This window comes from Carassius gibelio, chromosome B23 (assembly GCF_023724105.1).
Source record: "Carassius gibelio isolate Cgi1373 ecotype wild population from Czech Republic chromosome B23, carGib1.2-hapl.c, whole genome shotgun sequence".
Classification (NCBI taxonomy): Eukaryota; Metazoa; Chordata; class Actinopteri; order Cypriniformes; family Cyprinidae; genus Carassius; species Carassius gibelio.
In genome coordinates this window covers 17374689-17390449 of record NC_068418.1, presented here as the reverse complement: position 1 = coordinate 17390449, position 15761 = coordinate 17374689, and the positions used below count along the sequence as shown (strand labels likewise).

Here is a 15761-nt window from a genome sequence, read left to right as displayed (position 1 = left end):
CCAAATAGAATCAATAACAACAGCCAAGTCCCTCTAGAGTAGATATTTTTTGATAACAAACAAAATGTTTGCTGCGTGGATCAGGCGGACTTAATGAAAATGCAAATTCATTATTTGCCAACAGGAGATGTTTTTAAGCATAGACATAAAGCGCGAGAAACAGAGGTTTCCCCAATAACAGTTGTAAACGAAGCAGAGCTGGTACGCTCATATGCTGCTATCAGGCATATAACAGGCAAGTCTTCCTTCAAAAATACAGCAATATAAAAACACCTGTGCCTCGCTTTGATATTTAAAGGGTTTTTTATACTGTTAAAGAGTTGGATTCCCATGCTAAACATGGACAAAGTTTCAAAAATTAAGTTGTACGTTTGAAGGAGTATTTTTGTTCCCAAAATACTTCCGGTTTGTCACAAGTTTCGGAAAGTTTTTTTCGAGTATGGCTCTGTGTGACGTTAGATGGAGCGGAATTTCCTTATATGGGTCCTGAGGGCACTTCTGCCGGAAGAGCGTGCGCTCCCGTAGAGCAGAGCACTGAGAGCACAGACATTCACTGATCAGAGCGAGAGCGTCGCGAAAAGTCACAAAAGGAGTGCGTTTTTGGTTGCCAGGGCAAGACAACCCTGCACAGATTACCAAAAAAAAAAAAAAAACAGCATTATGGGACCAGTGGATGGAGTTTATTTTTACAGAGCATCAACGGAGTTGTGCAAGTGTTTTTGTTTGTTCCCTGCATTTCGAAGATGCTTGTTTTACAAACAAGGCCCAGTTTGATGCCGGATTTGCGTATCATTTATTGCTTAAGGATGATGCAGTCCCAACGAAAAAGGGTCACGATCGTGTGTTGGAACCGCACGCGGTGAGTAAAACTGCTTAAAATATCTCTGCCTCCTTGTTAGTGCGTCCCCTCCCATGCCGGAGACCCGGGTTCGAACCCCGCTCGGAGCGAGTCGTTGCTGCTGCTGCTGCTGCTGCTCGTTCAGTTTTAGCCTCGGGATCTGATTCTGGATCATAAATATACGCTGAATCTGACTGTTAGCCATGGTTTGTTTTGGATGATGGTTTTTCCCTCACGGTAATGTCACAGTTTCCACATGCTCTTAACGCAAAAGCCTACTGGCGCTCGTGATTCTTTAGCTCCGTCCACACGTCACGCATCCAGCCGGTCGTGTTTTTCCGGGAAAAATCGGTACAGACTATCTTTCTCTTATGAATATAATAAAACTAAAGACTTTTTGTAGTTATGAAGGATGCAGTACTACTCTATAGGTACTCAAGATTAACAGGATATTGAGTGAAAACGAGCATTTCACCCCCCCCTTTAAACATATAAATGTAAGGAATTATTATTATTAAACGTGCAGTACGTAACGTTACTCATGTTTATTCAATGAAGCCTTTTTGAAAAAAGATCAGTTTTAAAATTGTGGCGAGTCTCCAAAAATAAATAAATGTATGGGAAACACACCCCGCAGCACAACCACCTGAGCCCAACTTCAGTCTACTCATCACCTTGCCTTTAACTGCGTTTGTAGAAGGCACTGCAGCCAGACCGATATACACAACACAGACCGGAAGTTAACTTAGGTCCAGGCGCGTGCGCCCGATGAAACCGTCTATATGAATTATGAGACCCCTATCAAATCAATATTCCATCTAGCTAGTAGTAATATATGTTAAAAAACACGGTCGCCTTTCGTTAATAATTATAATTACGTTATACTATGATATCGAACAAGTTAGAGAACTGCATTTGAAGCTACTTTATTCAGCTAGATATAGAACAAATGTAGATTTACATGAGAGCTAGTCTGTCTGCGTTTTACACAAGACATCGTTTCACAAAATATACGGATAGATAAAGTTAGCTGAATGGATGCACACCTGTTTATCAGAATGCAAGCGAGTTTGGCATCTCTCTGTAGTTTCAGCTTGTCACGAAACTCTCTCTATCTTGGAAATGCAACTCCAATATTTACCCGTGTCTTGTTGCTTCTCTTGTCCAAAAACCATCTCGGGTCATTTATTTCACCCATTCGTTTGCGTTTCACAGAACATGCAGCCAAAGCATAATCATGATCCATGACTAAGTTATTGATTGAGGTTTAAATACGAATATAAACAATATAAATATAAAATATAATAGTCTCGATCAAGGCTACTACTTTTTCTTCTTCGTCTCGTCTTTGTTTCTGTTCACCTTTGTATTTGGCGGTTCCGCAGGAAGTTAGATAAACTACAGGGGTCAAAGTTTATATGACGCCATAGACGGGCGACAAAACGGAAATAAAGAAACATGCCGTGTCTTCTATAAACTATTATACATATATATATATATAAACTAATTATAGAAACTTTAATTTTCTCCGGATTTGAAAGTTCGCGGAAACTGTCGGGATGATGTAAGTACACAACTAAAATATATATATAACATAGATATAGTGATTTCTGCTATTTTTAAAGCAGAAAAATTACATATTGCGCCTTTAAGGAAAGATCATGATCCATGAAGATCTTTCAAAACTATATTGTTGATTAGTAATATGCATTGCTAAGATTTTCTCAGTATTTAGATTTTGCACCCTCAGATTCCAGATTTTCAAATAGTTGTATCTCTCCCAAATATTGTCAGATTCTAACAAACCATAGATCAATGGAAAGCTTATTCAATCATTATCAATAAATATACATTTCGAAAATTTGACACTTAAGACTGGTTTTGTGGTCCTGGTTCACATTAATAATATGGTACACAGTCTATACCATAATTTGAAGGAACAAAAAAGGGTAAATAATTGTAGTATTATTTACCCTTACCCTAGATAATTGTATGAAAAATTTTGTGAGAAAATGTTTAAAACCCAAAAGGATTTGAGTTAAACACTTGACATCCAGCAAAAGACTCCACAAAAGATCAGGTACAACAACAGACAAAGGATTAAAGCAAACACTGCATGTATACATAACAAATACAAGTACTTTTTGTAATTTATCTGAATGAATAAAGTTGCCCAATGACCGGGTTATTGGAATTCTAGTCTATATTGGATTAAAAGCATGTGATTTAATCTTCTCCTCAGCCCAATGCACACAGCCAGAGACAGACTCGTCCATTAGTCAAAGGTAAGCGACCACTTTGGGCCCCCAAAAGACAAGGGGCCCATAAATGCTTTTCATAGAGGAGATGCATATTAAAGCTGCGGTAGGGAACTTTTGACGCTCTAGTGGTTAATAAACAGAACTGCTTGCGTCTTGCGGAAGAACATGGGTACTGGGTTACTCCGCCGAGGTATCCCCAAAGCAATCTAAAATAGTCTGAATATAAACACTTATTATAGGTGCACCATAGTAATTCAGGACAAGCCAAAAACACGGTTTGGAAAATGGATTCATGGTGTACTCGCTTATTATATACATTTTTCTACATTTTGAACACAAACAAAGTTACGGACCGCAGCTCTGATTGGTTATTTTTTACCGGGAGCGATGGAGTTTCTGCAAATGGCAATAGGATCACTGGGAGGAGCCAGAGGAGCTTGATTTTTTTCACAGATTATCTGTCTCATATTCTACTGTCAGGACATAATGACAGGTTTAATAAATATAAAAAAAATATTTTTTTTACAAAAGTTCCCTACAGCACCTTTAAGCTGTGGACACACAAATATTGTGGTGTTCATTACGGCGGCAACTGTCTGCATGTCTGCATCCTGCTTGTGTATCCTTGTAGTAAATGAAATAAAATGCATCTGAAGGGCTGCACGATTATGACAAAAATCATGATTTTCGATTATTCCTTTGAAATTGTAATTGCGATTATAAATTACAATTAAATTAATGATGTTTACACTTTTGTTTTACGCAACTGCATGCCATATTTTTATATGAAAATAAACAAGCTGAAAACACTAACTGAAAAAAACTTTTATTGCTTTTCTATAGTATTAAGCCTCAAATGTCAACTAAACATTGGATTAGTTTTTCCTATAAATAAAAAGGGAAAAATATGTGTGGTATTACGTTATACTGAAACTAAAATGAAAACAATGGAAAAACCTTGAAATGTTAACATGTAAAAATAAAAAAAGGTATCTTAAAGATGCAGAATAACAAACTATTAATTGCTGCTTTGAACGATTATGTAATTGTGCCATCCATAATTGTAAATGCTATTAGAAATTTGATTAATTGTGCAGCCCTAATTTGAAGCTGTAATTAAACACTGAGCAACAATGCGTATTGTATGTTTATTATTTTAAATACTGCTTGCTTATTTGTTTATGAGAAGAAACCAAGTAAAGGACACATAGTTACTTTCCACACACACAGGCCTATGCAGATATGTTCTATACAGTCGTAGTCAAAAGTTTTGAGAATTACATAAATATTAGTTTTCAAAACTTATGCTGCTAAACTGCTTTTAGATCTTTGTTTTCGGTTGTTTCTGTGATGTACTGAAATATAATTACAAGCACTTCATACGTTTCAAAGGGTTTTATCGACAATTTCATGACATTTATGCAAAGAGTCAGTATTTGCCTCTTGAGGATTGGCCACAAGTTTTCAATGGGATTAAGATCTGGGGAGTTTCCTGGCCATGGACCCAAAATTTCAACATTCTGGTCCCCGAGCCACTTAGTTATCACTTTTGCCTTATGGCACAGTGCTCCATTGTGCTGGAAAATGCATTGTTCTTCACCAAACTGTTGTTGGATTGTTTGAAGAAGTTGCTGTTGGATGGTGTTTTGGTACCATTCTTTATTCATGGCTGTGTTTTTGGGCAGAATTGTGAGTGAGCCCACTCCCTTGGATTAGAAGCAACCCCACACATGAATGGTGTCAGGATGCTTTACTGTTGGCATGACACAGGACTGATGGTAGCGCTCACCTTTTCTTCTCCGGACAAGCCTTTTTCCAGATGCCCCAAACAATCGGAAAGGGGCTTCATCGGAGAATATGACCCAGTCCTCAGCAGTCCATTCACTATACTTTCTGCAGAAGATCAATCTGTCCCTGATGTTTTTTTTGGAGAGAAGTGGTCTTTGCTGCCCTTCTTGACACCAGTCCATCTTCAAAAAAATGTCTTCGCCTCACTGTGCGTGCAGATGCGCTCATACCTGCCCGCTGCCATTCCTGAGCAAGCTCTGCACTGGTGGCACTCCGATCCTGCAGCTGAATCCTCTTCAGGAGACGATCCTGCCGCTTGCTGGACTTTCTTGGATGCCCTGAAGCCTTCTTTACAAGAATTGAACCTTTTTCCTTGAAGTTCTTGATGATCCTATAAATTGTTGATTTAGGTTCAATCTTAGTAGCCACAATATCCTTGCCTGTGAAGCCATTTTTATGCAACACAATGATGGCTGCACGCGTTTCTTTGCAGGTCACCATGGTTAACAATGGAAGAACAATGATTTCAAGCATCACCCTCCTTTTAACATGTCATGTCTGCCATTCTAACCCAATCTGCCTGACATAATGATCTCCAGCCTTGTGCTCGTCAACATTCTCACCTGAGTTAACAAGACAATCACTGAAATGAGGCGTTTCTCAATGTCAAGGATACTTCCTCGGTAGGACTGATCCTTCCAAGTCACTTCCTTCAGAGGCTAGGTGAGACTCCTCTTTAGCATTCGGAGAACACGTAAATGGAACAGACTAGCAAGTGCACGTAATTGCGTCATTACGTCAGTGAAAAGGTCCATTTGAATAACGCTGTGAATGGTATCATTAAATTACTTTGGACAACTTAACTAGTTATTTATAAAATAAATGCCGATGACGCAACCAATTGTTAAATGACAGGTCCGGTTTAGTTAACCATTTGTATTTGTATAATTTACAATATCAATATGGTAGTAATTTGTACTGGCATTTAAACGTCAAACATTACTTATATTTACTACAGTTATAACAAATGTTTGGTAACGTAAATAAAAACCATTAACGCTCCGACTACGTTAACGTTCGACATTTTTGAATTTTTGAACTAACGTTAGATAGCAAAGCTGCGCGCATAGGATTGTGGGTGATTTGAAAGCGCAAAGAGTGTGAAGGATACACATATGCATCTTTTCCTGTGTATGGGATATTCTTCGAATGAAGGACTCAGTCCTTGGTTGAAATTCCGTGGATCCTCGACATTGGAACAGTCCTTCGACGGATGTCGATGACGTAGCATCCTCGAAATACTGGCTTCCGAGGATCCTTCCTTGACATTGAGAAACACCTAAGGTCTCAACAGTTCCTTTAATGACAGCAATGAAATGCAGTGGAAAGGGTTTTTTTGGAATTAAGTTCATTTTCATGGCAAAGAAGGACTATGCAATTCATCTGATCACTCTTCATAACATTCTGGAGTATATGCAAATTGCTATTATAAAAACTTAAGCAGCAACTTTTCCAATTTCCAATATTTATTTAATTCTCAAAACTTTTTGGCCACGACTGTGTGTATATATATATATATATATATATTAAGTTTCATTTAAATTTGTAGTTAGGTAAAATAAAGGTTTTTAAAGTTCATTTTTAAAGTTTAGTTGTAATACTGTTATAACCTTTTTAAATGTGAATAATGTAACTGCACTGGTTGGCGTAAAAAAAAAATTATACATACATGAAAAATATAAAAACATTTTGACACAACTATGGGGTACTGTTGTGCAGCAGCAAGCATCACAACAGAGAAAAGAACCTCAAGGTTTATCGAGGTTAATGTGTGCAAATGTATAGGGCCCCATTCCTCTATTTTGCCGGGGATCTCCAAATCACTAAATCGACCCTGGTCATACAGTCTTCTTTTGCATCAAGAAATGTTGTGTTAACAGCAGAGTATCTCTCGACTCAAAGTTTCTCAGATGGATCCACTGTAACATTTGAGTGCATGACTGGACACAGGCCAGTTAACTCAGGAGCATCTAAATCAGTTACCTGTCAGGGAACCCAGTGGACAAATCTGGAACTCCGTTGCACAAGTATGTACTGACATTAAATATGTTAAGTACCCCACATCTGTAAAATCTAATTGAGATATGTGAAAGGATGTATATTATAGGTCAACAAGTCATAAAGTAGCTTAAAATTCATTAAATAGCTCACAGTGGTTTTGCCGCTGACAGAAGGATGTATGACAGTATCAAACATTTCATCTTATTTTATTACAGATTACAGTATTTAGAGAGCACTAATTCTAAATCAGTCAATATCTTGAATACTGTACATTACAGGAAAATCCTGTGGAAGCCTTCAGGATTTTCTTCATGGGAGATATGAAATGACTGGAAATTTATTTGGTGACACTGCTAAACCAGTTTGTAATGAAGGGTAAGTGAAAGTCACTTTCTTTGTGCTGGATTAAGTGTGTTTTAAACCATATAGAATTTAGATTGTGAGCTGTGTTTGAGTATTTGGTAAGAGGAGAATCATTGTTTTCAGATTCATGCTAGCGGGTAAAGAAACAACAAGAACATGTAGAGACGGCGGATGGGATGGCCGAGATCCTGTCTGTGAACGTATGTCAATTCTTACATTTGAATCAAATATGATATTGAAGAGCACAAAACAATTTCCAATTTGTATTAAAAGAGGATTAATAAAAAAAATTATAAATACCTCTTCATTTGGATATGTTTTTCTCTTTAGCGGTGAAATGTTCAGCACCTCCAGCTATAGAACATGGGCAACTTGAAGATGTTTCTTTGGAGAGTTATGATTATTTAGATGCAGTCACCTATAGATGCAACCCAGGACTTAATCTTATTGGTCAATCCACACTTCATTGTTCTGAGGATGGAACCTTTAAACCAGATCCACCGACATGTTTTGGTAAGTTATAGTTCAAATGGCAGTCAAGAGATGAAGGAAAAAAATCACTTATGAGTTTCTACCTGTTAATGAATAAAAAATATATAATATAATATAATATAATATAATATAATATAATAGGTATAAGAGCTTAAAACAAAGATTGTAATAAAAATAGTCTTAAACTAAAACTGCAAGTACTAAAAACATTACCAACTCCCCTCCACAACATTGAGGCTCTCTCTCTGTTTACCGCAACCCCTAGTGGTGGCCATCTGAAATACACCTTTTTTCCCACTCTCCCCAAATTGGAACATACCATTTTTTTTTTTATAAAAATCGACTTTCGACTTTTATTACATGCATGTTTTAGAGACAAGTTTAAGTAAATAAATACAATTAAACAGAGAACAAATAAACCAACACATTTGCACTAACACAAGTGAAACTTGTGATGGTAGATATTTTCATCTTAAGTCTCTCCAGGAATATATGGAGTCATTGTGAGCAAACAATCCTCATACTGCAATTATCGCAGGGTTAATAATATGTGAGCTCATTATGAATTAAATTTTGAGCAGATTGTAAGGAGGCAGTTTAAATATCGCTAACTGGGAATAAGATCATCTAGATTTTGGAAAAGATTCCTAAAAGTTTCACACCTACAACACACATACATTGATGCAGAAACGCTTGTATGTTATGTATGTTATGTTATTGTATGTCTAGAGTATATGAAGACATCAACTCCTTATTATTACCTTTTTAATTTCTCTACATAAATGAATTAGCAATTGCTTTTATTTTGCATGTTTGCCTTTATTATGATAGAGTAGTTTAGATCTGATAAGAATTGAAGTGGAAAGATGGAGGGGTGGGATCGTGAAAGTTACTTGAGCTGGGACTTGAACTCAAGACGACTGCAGCGCAAGGCACTTTATTTGGCATGTTGCCCACACGGCTGTTGGTGACAAGAAGAATTTGAAGGTTTTAATAACATCAAATTTATCAATGGATTAATGAATGGGTCAGCAAACTTCAGCTATGCATCTTGCATCATCAGCCAGGAACTAAATCTTGATTCAGTTTGGTTACTTTCTATGAATAAACAGTCTTAAAGAACAATTGGTTCAGGGATTGAACATCGCTATAGTGATTTACATTTGTGTCAGAGCCTTTCGACCATGGAATTGCTGATCTGTTCTAAGGGAATGGTGAGTGGTTTCTTTATTTGCTATTCATATATGCTGATATGACATTATAATGCCAATAAACACTGTGGCCTTGCCCCATGTTAACAAATTAGCCAGGTACCCGAGTTAGCCAGGTAACATTATGTGTGAACCAGTCATGCCAGCTCAACTAGGAACACACTGTAAGACTGATTATGAATGTAATTTGATACTTACACGTTACACCTCACATCCAAATACATCAGAGCCAGTTAGCCTATGTTCAGTCTGTGTTTACAATCAGCATTTAAATCATAAGTGTGTACAGTTCAGTCTTACAATGTTTTAGCTAGTCGTTAAGTGTGTCCCTGGCTTTAGGTTGCATATCAGTTTTTATGATTTGTTATACTTCCCAAATCAGATCATTACTAGACTACATTACTAACTCTTGATCATATTTCAGTAACTATACAAGCATGTTTTGTGGAAGCATGGATGCATGATTTGTTTAATATTTTTTTAACTATTAGTTACTTTCACCTGTAAGGATGTTAGCAACTGATTACAATGACCTATTGTCCTCTGTGTTTCAGGATGTGTTAAGTCTTTCCAAGGGGTCAAATAATTAATTTAGCTCAAAGGGAATCATTTAAGATTTGAAAGGGAATTTGAACAGAATCACTGTTTCACGGCTGATCACAGAGGCGGCCTGCGAGCCGTTTAACATAAAATCTGCACTGGATATTAATATCCAAACTATAGTGAAAACACTATCAATTAGCACAGTAACAAGATCGGCAGTTTAAGACATTAACTTGTAAGCACAAAACACAAGATACTTCTCTTTTCAATATGAATAAGGCTTTATTAGATAAATCTAAGACATATAAACTAATCTAACACATAAATGCATGCACTCACACATTCACACAAGTTGCAGGAAGATAGAAAGTTAGGGAAGAATGAGTTTAAGAGAACGAAAATGTGAAGTCCCAAGTTTACAGCAATATGTGAAATTGCATAGACATGAACAGCCATCAATCACTTCCTCAATGAGGTTAAAATTATATAAGATACACCAGGATAGATCAGTTTGGAGGTACTTGCATGCCTGTGTAAAGGGGTTCCCTTTGTTGTCGTTGAAAGGGGGTTTCCCGATGTCGCTGATTGGCTGGAAGTTCAGTAGTCACTGAAGTGACGTCTTGAGAAACCCGTGGTTGGGCTTTGGCTGACGATGCAGAGTTGTGTGGCTGGTTGAAGTTGAACGGGCACTCGAGGTCAGACTTGTAGACACGGCGTAACAAAACTTAACTCAGAACACGAAACTCTCAAACGGAAAAGAAAAGAAACTGAAGTAAAAGAACAGAAGTAAAGTTTGACAAGACTAGGTTGTGTTTCTTCTCAACGTGCCTAAGTAGCAGCAGGCGTGCAGGCCGAAGCACGCTAGAACCGCGCTCAATGAACGCTTACGGGCCGTGTAAGCCCAAGCCAGTGTAAGATGATATAAATTAAGCCCGAACCCGTCGGGTCCCGTCGGGTTCGGGAAAAGATATTCAGCTCTAACAGATTTATCCGGTACAGCGAATTACTTTGAGTAGCAGGCCACTGTATACGTTCACTTAAAACATAACCGACTGTGTTTACGAAAATACTTGCAGAGACAATTATTTTGAGATTTTGAGATAATTGTGTGTGTATGTGTTCATTCAGAAGTTACAATACATGAAAGATGAATTAATTCTGTGTACGCGCATTGTCTGAAATGCTGCTCTCAGCTTTGAACGAGTGAATCGTTTAAAATGCTTGAATCGGCAAGATTTAGAAACAAATGCAAACGATGAACTACGATCCGTTTCACCCCTTCAAGCGAGTGAACAATGCAAATCAAGTTAGGAATTTTACTATCAAGATAGCCGTTGCCCGTCGGTCAGAGTGGTGACATTTTGTAGCCCGACTTTTTAAGATTTTACGTGCCCTGCACCTCAGATCTATTTAGTTTGTGAACCATTGGCTTCCACACTGGTTTCGTTCAACAAAATAAATGATTGTTTTAAAAGATTGACTCAAAAGAATAATCTGTTCACGAATCAGATCATGAACTTTTATTACTGAGTCAAAGATGATCTATTATTGAACATCTCGAATAAATAAAGACTTCAAGTTCATCTGTAAAGCACATAAAGCTATCGTTTGAGTTTATAAACTTCTATTTCATGCATGATTCGTATGGATCTGTTAACTGAATGCAGAGTGTGATTTCTAGGAGAATGTTTGTGTCATGATTAGTGATGTCCGATTCGCAAACGAATCGTTCAATTTAACTGGTTCTTCTTAGTGAACCAGTTGAACCAGTTCACCAAATCGAACTGAATCATTTGAAACGGTTCGTGACTCCAATAAGCATTAATCCACAAATGACTTAAGCTATTAACTTTTTTAACATGACTGACACTCCCTCTGAGTCAGAATAAACCAATATCCCAGAGTAATTCATTTACTCAAACAGTACACTGACTGAACTGTTGTGAAGAGAGAACTGAAGATGAACACCGAGCAGAGTCAGACGACGAACGAACACGCCCACTGTTGGAGCAGTTCTCGTTCTCGAGTCAAGAACCAGTTGCATCGGTTTTCGATCACCAGTACACTGAACTGAAAACCGTTTCTGTCAGATGCATCTGATTTGAGAACGAATGAGCTGATTCTCGTTCTCGAGTCAAGAACCGGTTCCATTGGTTTTCGGATCACCAGTACACTGAACTGAAATCCGTTTCATTCGGACACATTCGATTTGAGAACCGATGAACTGATGATACTGCGCATGTGTGTAATTTTTCAAGTATTTTGTTAAAAATCGGAGAGTGTGATAATATATATATATATATATATATATATATATATATATATATTTTTTTTTTTTTTTTTTAAGATGAATGTTTCTAATCTGTATATTGTAGATTATGTATAGGCCAAATGGGTTTTCAGGGAAGTTGGACAATAATTAAGACTCTAAGACTCTTAATTTTAATAGGAATAAGGGATGATTTATGAGATATCTGTACTGTATTTATAGTTAATGATGACACATTCACAAATTGAGTTTGTAGTAAACAGAAAATGAACACCAGTAGAGCAGCCGATGATACTGAAATGCAGCACGTGCCGGTTAGAGCGATTCTCGTTCTCGAGCCAAGAACCGGTTGCATCGGTTTTCGGATCATCAGTGCACTGAACCGAAAACCGTTTCTGTCGGTTCTCGTCCTATTCGAGAACCGAAGAGCTGATGATACTGCGCATGCGTGATCCAGCATGAAGCAGACTGACTCACTGCGCGTCTGAACTGAACTGATTCTCTTGGTGATTGATTCTGTGCTAATGTTATGAGTGCGGCTAACCGAGGGCTTGAATGAAGGACAATCTGGCAAAATGCAAGTTAATTTAATAACAAATACACCGCAATGGATTATGTATAGTAAGTGGATCATGGTTTCTGCGCTGATGACACCTAATTTATTTATTTTGTATCTTCAAGACTTAAATCCTTGTATGCACATTATTGCTGCTACTGTAATTGGGTGCATTGTTGCAAATGTAATTGTCAACTTTTCATGATTATGACGTTTTTAACTGACTAAAGTTATGATTACTGACTTTATGGATGTTTGATAGACTTGATGCCATTACGTCATCGCCAATGGCGTCATTACGTCAAGCGTAAAAGAACCGGTGAACCGTTTTTTTCAACCGGTTTATTGAATCGAACCCTCTGAAAGAACCGGTTCGTAGAAAAGAATCGAACTTCCCATCACTAGTCGTAATGAGCATGTATCGCTCACTAGAAGTCGCTAAATGAACAGCTGCTGCACGCAGGTTTTTTTGTTTCAATGGAGGATCAGTTGCCCTATTGGTTAAAATCCCCAAACTTTATACTTAAATATTAAATTAATAAATGACATCAAAACAGGGGCGGATGCGTTATGATGTGGTGGCCTGCTGTGGGCCAGAAAGTCCAGGGCCACTTTTTGGTCCCAGTCCGCCCCTGCTTATAGGCTTATATTTTATTTTACTTAAAGGGATAGTTCACCAAAACCACGTAATCAACAAGTAATAAATTAACATATTTTTTTGTTGAAAAATAAAAGTTCTGAGACTTTTCCTGTTATACAAGCATCTTTTCTGGTATCTTTTTCCCATTTTAATTTATGTTGCCTCAGTATTTTTCTGTTTTCAAATGTCATATGGTGAAGGAACTGTTCACACTGTTCTCAGCTTGCTCATGGAATAAAATTGCCACTGCATTATTTTATATTGTTATATATAATATACTCCATCATGGTTATCTATCTGTTGGTATTTGAATCTTAAACATATCATTTTATATATGGTAAAGTATATGTAACTGTAAAGTATATGTTTTGCATTTATTTCCACAGCGGAATGCACACAGCCTTCTTTTGCATCAAGAAATGTCATTTTAACAGCAGAGTATCTCTCGACTCAAAGTTTCCCAGATGGATCCACTGTAACATTTCAGTGTGAGATTGGACACAGGCCAGTTAACTCAGGAGCATCTAAATCAGTTACCTGTCAGGGAACCCAGTGGACAAATCTGGAACTCCGTTGCACAAGTATGTACTGACATTAAATATGTTAAGTACCCCACATCTGTACATTTCTCTAAATTGCCTTGTGTCTAATTGAGATATGTGAAAGGATGTATATTATAGGTCAACAAGTCATCTCACATTTGTTTTGCCACTGACAGCAGGAAGCTTCACAGTATCACACATTTCCTCTTAAAATCAATCCCTGTATCACATAATAAAGCAACACTAATGATTATTTTATTACAGATTACAGTATTTAGAAAGCACTAATTCTAAATCAGTCAATATCTTGAATACTGTACATTACAGGAAAATCCTGTGGAAGCCTTCAGGATATTGTTAATGGGAGATATGAAATGACTGGAAATTTATTTGGTGACACTGCTAAACCAGTTTGTAATAAAGGGTAAGTGAAAGTCACTTTCTTTGTGCTGGATTAAGTGTGTTTTAAACCATATAGAATTTAGATTGTGAGCTGTGTTTGAGTATTTGGTAAGAGGAGAATCATTGTTTTCAGATTCATGCTAGCGGGTAAAGAAATAACAAGAACATGCAGAGATCAGGGATGGGATGGCCGAGATCCTCTCTGTGAATGTATGTCAATTCTTACATTTGAATCAAATATGATATTGAAGAGCACAAAACAATTTCCAATTTGTATTAAAAGAGGATTAATTTAAAAAAATTACAAATACCTCTTCATTTGGATATGTTTTTCTCTTTAGCGGTGAAATGTTCACCACCTCTAGCTATAGAACATGGGCAACTTGAAGATGTGCCTTTGGAGAGTTATGCTTATTCAGATGCAGTCACCTATAGATGCAACCCAGGACTTAATCTTATTGGTCAATCCACACTTCATTGTTCTGAGGATGGAACCTTTAAACCAGATCCACCGAAATGTTTTGGTAAGTTATAGTTCAAATGGCAGTCAAGAGATTAAGAAAAAAAATCACTTGTGGGTTGATTCCGGTTAATTAATAAAATACTTAATGATTAATACTCTTCTTTTGCAATACATTTTCCAGATGGGTGTCCCTACCAGTGTTGTGGGTAACGCGTTACAAAGTAACGCGTTAGAGTACTCTAATTACTTTTTTCCTGAAATTTGTAACTTAACGCGTTAGTTCCGTGCGTAAGTAATCAGTAACTTCGTTATTTTTTTTAAAAAAAGTAATCCGTTATTTTAAGGAAAGGAAAATCCCGACTGCAGCCTGCTTTTTGTCAGACAGTAGTCCTAGGTCTACTGTGCCACCTGCGGATGTATCAGCGGAGCCGAAGCTCTGTGATCGTAAAGTCAATGGCTGTGATGCGTCTGTGCCCTGCGCCTGACCCTGTGTGTGTGGGGTTTTTTTTGTTTGTTTTTTTCGAACTCCCGGCAAGAAAGCAGAGAGGACAGCGTTTGGTTTATGGAAGTACGCACATTATTTTCAATTTGTCAACGAAAAAGAAAAGAACATAACGGTAAAATGCACACTCTGCTTTGGTGAAAAGCTTCTGTCGACCGCCAAAAATTCTACCTCAAATTTAACGCTACGTTTTAATCACTACTTTGAAGAGTAAATGTAAGAGGACTGTGTTAAAGCGAATTTAGGCTTGTGACTGTGAGTGACACTTTAATAATAATTAGTTCGGCTATTAAGCGATTTGTCATTTGCCTGTGTGGCAGTGAAGGATTTAATTCGGTTTGTTATCATTTTTGTTTGACAGGCAGCTGTTAATTTCTGTTAGATCGTTGGCTGGCTGGTTGTTCATCATTTCTAAATGGATTTAAATCTGCAAGCCTGTTTAAGGTTGTGTTTACAAGTAAGCATACTTGTACTTTGATAACTGCATTATTTAAAGTTAAAGAAAAATCAGGAGTTATCTTGTGGTGCTCATAATATACAGTAGCCTAGGCTACCGGGGCTGGGTAACGTTAGGTGCGAATTTTGATTAATAATATGTTCTGTGATAATAAATAAATAAAACGCCATGTGGAATAGCCGATTGCTGACTGTCTTTCCTGTTATTGTTATCCTGCAGTGTTAATTTAGTCGGATGACTGACGTTATTCATTGTCGGGAGTCACGACTTCTAGGTGCATTTAGGGGCCGGGGGCTGTGTCTGGCATGTGTGAGCCGCTGCAAACGGCTTTTAATTTTTGGTAACGCATGAGTACTCTAACGCGTTACTTTTA

General features: G+C 37.4%; 1 protein-coding gene across 15 annotated transcripts in view; it reads left to right on the top strand.

The window, feature by feature from the left end:
- The window catches only part of rca2.1 (regulator of complement activation group 2 gene 1), a 44778-nt gene that overhangs the window by 1158 nt on the left and 27859 nt on the right, over window positions 1-15761 (top strand). For 9 of the 15 annotated variants that reach the window (XM_052595061.1, XM_052595059.1, XM_052595058.1 and 6 more), the window contains exons 3-11: window positions 3081-3123; window positions 6850-6974; window positions 7227-7323; window positions 7435-7511; window positions 7642-7824; window positions 13409-13603; window positions 13892-13988; window positions 14100-14176; window positions 14308-14490. In XM_052595061.1, coding sequence (XP_052451021.1) covers window positions 3081-3123; window positions 6850-6974; window positions 7227-7323; window positions 7435-7511; window positions 7642-7824; window positions 13409-13603; window positions 13892-13988; window positions 14100-14176; window positions 14308-14490 — 1077 coding nt within the window. The remainder of the gene's footprint in view (window positions 1-3080; window positions 3124-6849; window positions 6975-7226; window positions 7324-7434; window positions 7512-7641; window positions 7825-13408; window positions 13604-13891; window positions 13989-14099; window positions 14177-14307; window positions 14491-15761) is intronic. The other 6 variants (XM_052595060.1, XM_052595062.1, XM_052595066.1 and 3 more) reach the window with 6 other exon arrangements.